At 33.3% G+C, this 8,874-nt stretch overlaps 1 protein-coding gene across 2 annotated transcripts in view; it reads right to left on the bottom strand.

The window, feature by feature from the left end:
• Window positions 1-1,852: 1,852 nt before the first annotated feature.
• Window positions 1,853-8,874, bottom strand: part of LOC106883193 (PCNA-interacting partner-like) — a 42,511-nt gene continuing 35,489 nt past the window's right edge. The window contains exons 9-12 of one of the 2 annotated variants that reach the window (XM_089349727.1): window positions 8,171-8,343; window positions 7,073-7,157; window positions 5,406-5,494; window positions 1,853-3,150 (exon numbers count right to left, since the gene is read on the bottom strand). In XM_089349727.1, the coding sequence (XP_089205853.1) occupies window positions 2,883-3,150; window positions 5,406-5,494; window positions 7,073-7,157; window positions 8,171-8,343 (615 nt within the window). In that variant the 3' untranslated portion in view covers window positions 1,853-2,882. The remainder of the gene's footprint in view (window positions 3,151-5,405; window positions 5,495-7,072; window positions 7,158-8,170; window positions 8,344-8,874) is intronic. The other variant, XM_089349728.1, reaches the window with a different exon arrangement.

The following is an 8,874-nucleotide window of genomic DNA, read 5'->3' as shown; positions in this document are numbered from 1 at the left end:
AATTAAGGCAAAGAAAGTTGAAATTCTAGTATTCATTTTGTTATCAAGGGCTTTATCCATGTAAGGTGAAAAGACTAATAATAATGTTAACTTGTTTTTAATCGAAAGCTTATCTTTAGTTTCCTTTATCTGCTATGCATTATGGTGCACTTAACTCTAGCAACTCAGTTACAATTAGAAAGGTGATTGCAAGGGGAATAACTCGTGAACATACTTCATTTACTAAGGGACGTAACCAATCCCCTTCAAGAAAATATCTGCTAAGTTTGGAGTGGCTCAGTTATTAATTATGAATTCACTATGGCATTAGCTGTGTAATAGTAATATTAAGGTCAATATATTCTCAGTTGTGGCCTTTTCGGTGCTCTCTAGTTAATCTGCTTCGTGACCAATTTAACTACGATTAAGTTCACTGAAAATGATCAGTAGTTCATTACGTTTTGAGATAGAAAATTGTGATAAAAAACAAAAAAAGTTACATTAAAATGTTAAAAATGGGAGGGTAACAGATGTAAATTGTAAGCAGTATAGTTTCCTTATTTCTATATTTTTGTTTTAGTTACACTTAAATAAAAGATGTCAATGAGGAATTTAATTTTACAGATTTAGAAGAAATCGTGTCAGAGTTGGTGCAATAGAACTGAGGTAAAGTGAATGTGGAAAGTGTAATACCTGATTTTTTTATTTTTACATAATATCTCTTATTTTGAAAGAGCAATTTAGTATAATTAAGTTTAGTTGAAGGATAGCAAAAGGAATCTAATTCGGTAAACTGTATCAAAATTGATGCAATAGAAAAACTTATTAGCAATGCAAGTAATGCCAAAATTCGTTTTTAAGCTGTCATATGTTATTTAGAAAATTAGCATAATCTAGATTTCATAAAAGATCTAATCTTGCAAACTATCAAAACTGGTAAGGTAGAAAAAAAAAGTTGTGTGACAAAACATGGTCTAACTTGAGCCAGTACAAAGCGCAGACATTAAATGATGATTGGTATATATAATGTAGAGTGTGTAATATTTCACGTAATGTACCCTGCTTTGTTAATCTTATTCTATCTTTTAGAACTGTCAAGGTTTTCTCAATGTGAGTAAAAGATTCTTTATACTCATCTAAATATTTTATTAATAGTAATCTAAATGAATAGAGGACAGATTTTATCAATATATAAGCTTGTTAGCAAGTCCTACTCCAATAACAATCAATTATATTCATAACACTATCAGTTAAAAATATCTAGACGAAGACAAGGCACTTCAGCTTTTAAGTAGCAGTGTCTACTCAAAATCTAGTATAGACCTTAAGCATAATTCTGCTGGCCTTTGAGAAGGTCTAGCCACAATGTTCTCTGTAGGCCAGCAAAGAATCACCAGTTCAAATGGCTGGGCCAATTAGGGTGCATGAGTGATTGAATGATCTCAAAATGGCTGTTCCATTGCTAATTTGTAACAAGATAGAATTCTAGAATAAACTAGCAACTATATTAAATTGTTACTGTTTTGATTTCTGTCTTAAAAAAAGATTCATATTTAAGTATTTAGAGTGATAATTTGAAAAATATTAAAGACATCATCCTCTAAGATGTAGCAAAGATACAAGTTGAAATGAGAGTGCAATCAGTACATTCTACTCAAACTTGAACAATACTTTTCCCTTTTGTTCCATTCTCTCATACTCTGCAAAAGTTTGTCACTCATTGGCTAACTCTTTTCCCTTTTGTTATAGGTTAGGGACTATGGATTAAGAATAACTGTACATAGGTAATTGAGTTTGTGTGTGAGAGTGTGTATGTATAATATTTATGTAACATCATACACATTTGCAAGTGGTAGGAGATAAAAAAAATAAGTTGGTTGGTACAACACTTTATAATAAATAATATATTTATAAATATTTGTATTTTCACATTACAAGATTTGATCAGATTTTGATAAAGAAAAATAATTTGCTCTCCTCAACGTTCATCCTTTCCTATGATTAAAAAAATATTCTGAGACATAAGTCACATATTTTTCCTGCTTTTCCAAAGATTTCTTCATGTATACACCTGATATATTAAGGCGACTTGAATAAGAGTTATCTCCACTCAGTCATCATTTCAAGTCTTTTCGTTTTACATATCACAATTTTAACTTAGCAGTAAATTATTGGATAAAACTCAGAATCTAAAAATACTGTTGATGGTCTCCAATGACAAAAATTATTCTGTATGTGACTTCATAGAAGAGTTTGGTAAGGTTGGTTGCTGTGAACAGTTAAGAAAACTAATGTTCCAGCTTCTTGTGCTTAGTCTGAGACTAAGAAAGAGAAAGTATTGTCTGTTTGGCTGCAAACTAGTGAAATTATTGTTCCAACATCAAAACTTTCCAAAGTTCTTCCTGTCTGATAAAAGTTTTCATAATTCAAATTATACAATTTACATTGTGTGTCTGCAAATAAATTAATTTTTCAATACACACTTGAAGGAAAGTGTAGAGAAATTTATCTTATTGTAGAAATCAGTTGCAGTTATTTTGATATCTGTATATATTGGGTGATTTTAAGAAGATATTTGTATAGCAGACTGCAGTGTTACAGAGATGTTTGTGGGCAGTAGAGGTAAGACCTATATGAGTCCAGGTAGACTGATTTCTTTAACTGTGATCCATGTGTTGTTAAATGCCCTTTTACAAGTGCAATGGTGAAAATTTGAAAGATTTGTTTTTTACTAGATAAAAAGGAGAAACAAATCGTCCATTACTGCATGAGGAAATGGATTCAAATACATTTCTTTTGCAACATCAATTTGATGTTAAAAGATTTTTAAACACAGCTTTTCTGCTTTCACCAGTGATATACTCAATAAATGAACATCAATAACCAAAGATAACAAATACATATCAGTGCTTGAAAAATGCAGTTAAAGCTGTTTGCCCTTTAATCTGTGGTAGGAGTTTCCGGCGACATTTTTGCTTTGCTTTTTTGGGGTCTGTCTCCTTTTTGCGTTTAGTTGCTTCACTTTTTTTGGAAGGTTGAGTGACAGGTGATAACATATCTTGAGCAGCTTCCAATATACTAGGATCATTCTCTTTATCTTTGGTACTATGTGATGGAGTCAGTTTATTAAAAGCTGTCTTTTTGCCACTGGCTGGGTACATCAAGGTCTTACTAAAACCAAAGGAAACAATCAAATACTTTTAGAAACAAACAAAAAAAATTTTTTATCAGGATTATTATACCCCTCCAAACAAACATGCGTGTTATCTTCACTAAGATTAGTACTATTTAGAAATTTGCTTAAATGATAGCATAGACATTGTGGATTTCAATATCATAAAAGGTTGGTAACAAGTTCTATAATGTGATAGAGTCAGTAAGACCTGCTTTCTTTCACATGTTAAAGATAATAACTTCTCTGGTAGACTATGACATCTCCAAAAGCTCAATAGAATTGTAACTAATGTAAATTATTCAGATGCAGTTAACTGTATTCCCTCATATGTAAAATAATGTCTGACCACATGTACATACAGATACAAAATTTTCCAATTATCTCTGCTTACCCATACAATTGTTATCATTTCCTGTGCACTGAACCATGTCCTGGTAATACAACAGTGAATTTGTTAATTGCTGTTTTCTTTTTCCTCATCTACAGTGACTTCATATGGTTACAGCTCTCTTCTAACTCATTCTCAATGCTAACTAAATTCTTCAGTTGAAAATTCCATCCCTCTCAGATAAAGTGCATTCCTTCTCACCACCAATCAAACCACTTTCTTCTTATGGCACACAAATTTATCCAAAGTCATGCATATCCTCATAGCTTATATTTAAATTAATGTTAAGCTTCAGAGTTTGTCTTCATGATATGCAGTTCAGTTTCTGTCAGGAAAAAGAACTACTGATGCTATCTTCCTGGTAGGGAAATTGCAAAAGTACTTAAGTTAGAAGCCATTATTAGTTAACATTCATTGAGCTGGAGAAAATCTTCAGCAAGGCTGTTAGGAGTAGATGAATGGATTGTGAGAGTTGTACAAGCCTTGTACAGAAGTGTATTCAGCAAGATGAAAGTTAACAAATTTAATGTGCACACTAGTGGGAATAATTATATGCTAGTTATCCTTCTTATGGTTGAATTTGTAGGAGAATTATAAAATAAAAATTCAGGTGCAGAAGCAAAAGGCGTCAAAGTTTGCTTAGTGAAGAAGTAAAAAAGACAATGCTTCCATTATGGAAATGGCATGTCTGATACATAGAAGAATAGAATGGCAGCATAACAGATGAAGCAAGCCTTTGTATTTGGCAGATGCACTGAAGCAAATAAGTACACAAGGAAAATAAATTCTCTAAAATTTCTTGGAGGATCTCTAGAAGTAATTGGTTTTTCTGTTATTAAAGTGATTTAATTAGCAGTGGTGGAAGAGGTTTTGAAAGTATAGTAGCCAGTGAATGAATAGACTAAAGAAAGTCTTGGGAGCTTTCATCTCAAAATAACAAATTGCATGATGCTTCTGTGTGAACTGTGATGCTACATGGTGGTCAAACAATCCTGAATTAAGGAAATTTACAAAAACTAGAAAGAAATGAAAGTGTGTGCACTCCATTGGATGAGAAGTGTAAGTGTGTATGGATGATGAGGTACAAATGTAGAAAGCAAGCTAGACATAAGAATCAGGATGATTGCATTTGTGTGACTAGAGAAGATGACATATCTGAGATAGTTGGTGCTCAAGAAAACCTGCCCACTTCTGCAAGCATGACAAAACTGATATTAAAAATGATGTTAATGATAGAAACTGGAGTCTTAATGTGTACATATATGTATGCATACACCCCCCTCTCACCCAATTTGTTCCTTTCAAGTTTACATTTGATCTTCCTATCACTCATCCTTCCATCACTCTTTTACTCATCTTCATCTTCCCTTCACCCATCCCCTCCTCTATTTATTGTTATAATTAATGAGACCAGAAACTCATGTCTCACTTTTACCATCTGAGCAAAATGTGTTTGTCCACCCATCTAGGCTATAACTCCTATAAGAACGGACTTGGATCCTGTTCAACCCTACAACCCATATGAGCATGGAAAATAAACACGATGATGATGAGGATTAACTACATCAATAAGAATTAAGACTTTGTCAGACATAGCACAATGCTCTTTCATGAATATTATCTAGAAATCTTGCATGAAATGCTTCTTTCTGCAATGGACATGTCAAACTTGTGAATTAATTTTGCAATTTTGCAGAAATTATGATACCAGGGGAAGGTGAGCATCAATAGCAAATAGGAGTTCCAAGGGATTAAAGAAATGAGCGTCTAAATATGAAAGGAGAACATTGCAACCTTCACATTACATTGAAAATGAAAACACTGAGTTAAAGCATGTCAAAACCAAAATTGTATAAATATTACCTTGGTAAAATATACTTTACTTTAGTGATTGGGATCCGATTATTAGGGCTATTAGATGCCCAATCAAAGTGAGACTTGTTGGTATTCAGCTACAAAGAAATAAAAATAAAAGAAATTGAATTGTGATGCATCATTATATATAAGTACCTTAAGTATATTGGGTCATCCCATAAATAATGCAGTTTTTCAATTGCATGAACTAAAAGTTGGAGGGGGACAAGATAAACTACCTGCATCAACTTGCTATAAAAGCAGGTAGTAATTTTACCTTGTACTTATTCTTAGTGCAAAGTTTTGAAGAGTGCAGTTCGATTTTAACAGATATTTTTTCAAAGCTATAATGGAAGTGACAAAGGAGCATATTTGGCATATTTTGCTTTATGAGTTCAATAAAGGCAACACTGCAGCAGAAAGTTTGAGGAATATTAATGCAGTATATGAGAGTCTGACAATAAGCATAAGCCAGTGTCAACAGTGGTTCCAGAAATAACAATCCGGAAACTACAGCTTAGAAAATGAGCTTCATCCTGGGAGATCTGTAGAGCTTGACAAGAACATCCTGAAAACCCTGGTGGAACAAAATCTCATTGTAACTGTTGAGGAACTGGCAGAGAACCATTCATTGACACCAGTGCTAGAAGAAAAACAACCATGTTTGGTTTCAAGATGAAAGGTGTTCTTCCAGGATAATGCTCAGCCACATACAGCAAGGATGACATTCCAAAGGCTGGAGCAGTTTGAATGGGAAACGATGCCCCACTCACCATATTCGCTGGACATTTCCCCATCTGATTATCATTTATTTTGCAGTTTTCAAAATCATTTAGACGGAAAAAATATGAATTCTGTAGATGAGGTCAGAACAGTACTGGAGGAGTATTTTTCATCACAGATAAGAGCATTTTGGAAGAGGGGGCCTTGCAAGTTTACCAGATAGATGGAAGAGCATTGATGAAAATGAAGGAGAGTATATTTTAGACTAAAAAATAACTCTTAATTTTGAAAAATAAAAGAAGTATTAAAAAAATTGCATTATTTATGGATTGACCCAATATATCATTGTTATCAAGAATTGATACATCCTTTCAATACAATATCCAGTATCAGCTTTTCTCAAATCTAATATCTTAATCTTTGGTTGCTCTCAGAAAGGGAAAAATACTTGGGTACTGTGAAATATTGTTATAGGGGCTCTTTTTCTTTTATCATTTAATGGTTTCAGTTACAGGACTGTGGTTTGCTGATACACCAGCCATAAAACTAAGTCAATTATATCATCCCCACTACCTTGTCTGGTACTTATTTTATTTCTCTCTTAAATTCCTCAAAGGAATATAACAGACTAAACCCCTAATTGCACATTTTCTTGCTACACCTGTTTTATCAGTTTCTGTTTTCACTGACACACACATACAGCTTCCACATAGTTTCTATTTGAAATTTCACTTGGGATGGCACTCAGAACCATGCAGTTACAAAGCAAACTTAACTATACAGTTATTGTTTGTGACCTCTGGAAAAAGACTAAAGAAAAAAAAATTTAGGTGTAAATATCAAACATATCTAATATTTTTAAACAGTTCCATATCAGTTTTCCTATGTTATGTAAATAATAGTGAAGTAATTTAAAAGTGTCAGTCACCAAACTAAGAAACAACTTTCTTTACCAAAGCATTTTGTTCAGTTTTATGTTGTGAAAGACGTTGTGCAAGAGGTTTTTTTTCTTCTATGTCTAGTTCTGGATCTGGAGACCTAGAAAAGATAAATCATAACAGAAAAATAATTTTCTTTAGGCCACAAAATATCTTAGTAAATTGTTTTTATATATATTCTTGTGCACACACAAATCCTGAACGGGGATGGTTATAGCCAATCTGACTTCAGAGCTTAACTATGAATTGAATGTAGCACTATTCCTTTTACAGCTGAGGCAGGTCAAGTCAGTGATTCCACAATAATTGCAGTGAAGTTTAAACTCCTGGTCATATATCCAACCATTGATTTTCTTCAGTTATATATGAAAAGGAAGTATTATAAAAGAACTTTCTCACAAATGAAATATTATGATCATCTGTGTTTTTGATGATACAGCTGTGTGACTTACATTCCTTCTAAATTTTGCAAAAGATCAACAATTTTGAAGGGAAGAGGAAGTCAATTACATGACCCTCATGCTCAACTGGTACCTATATTATCAATCTCAAAAGGAAAGGCAAAGTTAATTAAAAGAAATCAATAACATTGACCAAAACCATACATTTTTACAAGAGAAAGTTGCAGTGAAATGAACTGACTCCAATACAAGCCTGGTCCTGATGTTATTGATCCCAGAAATGTGAAGGACTTGCATAAAAGATCAAGATTGTGAGATCTCTGTACCAATTTTCAAGAATTAATTGCATGTTGTTTATAAGTGTTTCCAGCACCTGTGGCATGATAAAATGCAACTAGTCCCTGCTGTAAAGTGGTTGGTGGTAAGGACATCCAACCATAAAAGTCAAACCAAACCTAATATAACATACATAACAACTGAGTTAGCCAGTTACCTTCTTTTGTTATGTGCTCCAAGTGGTAAAATAGACGAATGATGATGTAAGCTTTGAATTCAGAAGAGAGAGAGGGTGAAGCATAACTAAATATTGAGAGGCATTTAGTCTCTGTACTTCACAATGTTTGCTAAACCAACATCATTAAAGTGAGATAAATCAAATTTATTTTCTAGGAAGGCAACAAGAAGTAAATAACAAAAAAAAATGAGGACATACCTGAATTGGGAAATTAAAGATGGAAATCGGATTGGTGTACCTTGAGTACATAGAATATCAGACAGCACATTTAGTGAATGCATACCAAGTGAATTTAGTACAGCTTTGTCTAGAACTTTCTGTAACACTTGTAAACTTTTTCGGCCACAAAGAGAGCCACCCTGTTTAGCTGGCTGTAAAAAGGTGGAATAAATGATAAAAACAATGACAGTGCTTAGAGATATATTTAATAGATTTATAGAAAGTGGGTACATTCCAATATTTAGAGAAAATATAAATGTCAAGTCATAATGGTATTTTAGGAAATGTTTAGTTCAGGTTTCACAATATAAGATGAGAGAAATATTTCCCTATATATAGAATGCTAGCCTCTTTGGGATGAGAATCCTATATCTCAATATCCAAATGAATTTAAACCATAAAGTCAAGTGCTTTGCCTTAATATACATCGAAACATGCACCTACAACCTTCCAGCTGATAAAGCTGACAATTCAGTATCAATACTGTCTCCTCTAACTTGATTTGCTTTTACACACTAATACACTTAGACAGCAAATGCAGATGAAATATGATCCTCTCCACACATCTGTAGATGCATACATAATATTATTGTCATAGGCGCAGGAGTGGCTGTGTGGTAAGAAGCTTGCTTCCCAATCACATGGTTCCGGGTTCAGTCCCACTGCGTGCCACCTTGGGAATG

The sequence above is a fragment of the Octopus bimaculoides genome, chromosome 3, assembly GCF_046866305.1.
Source record: "Octopus bimaculoides isolate indiv1 chromosome 3, ASM4686630v1, whole genome shotgun sequence".
In the NCBI taxonomy this organism is placed as follows: Eukaryota; Metazoa; Mollusca; class Cephalopoda; order Octopoda; family Octopodidae; genus Octopus; species Octopus bimaculoides.
Note: the sequence above shows the minus strand (reverse complement) of the source record. Positions and strands in the feature narration are given on the sequence as shown.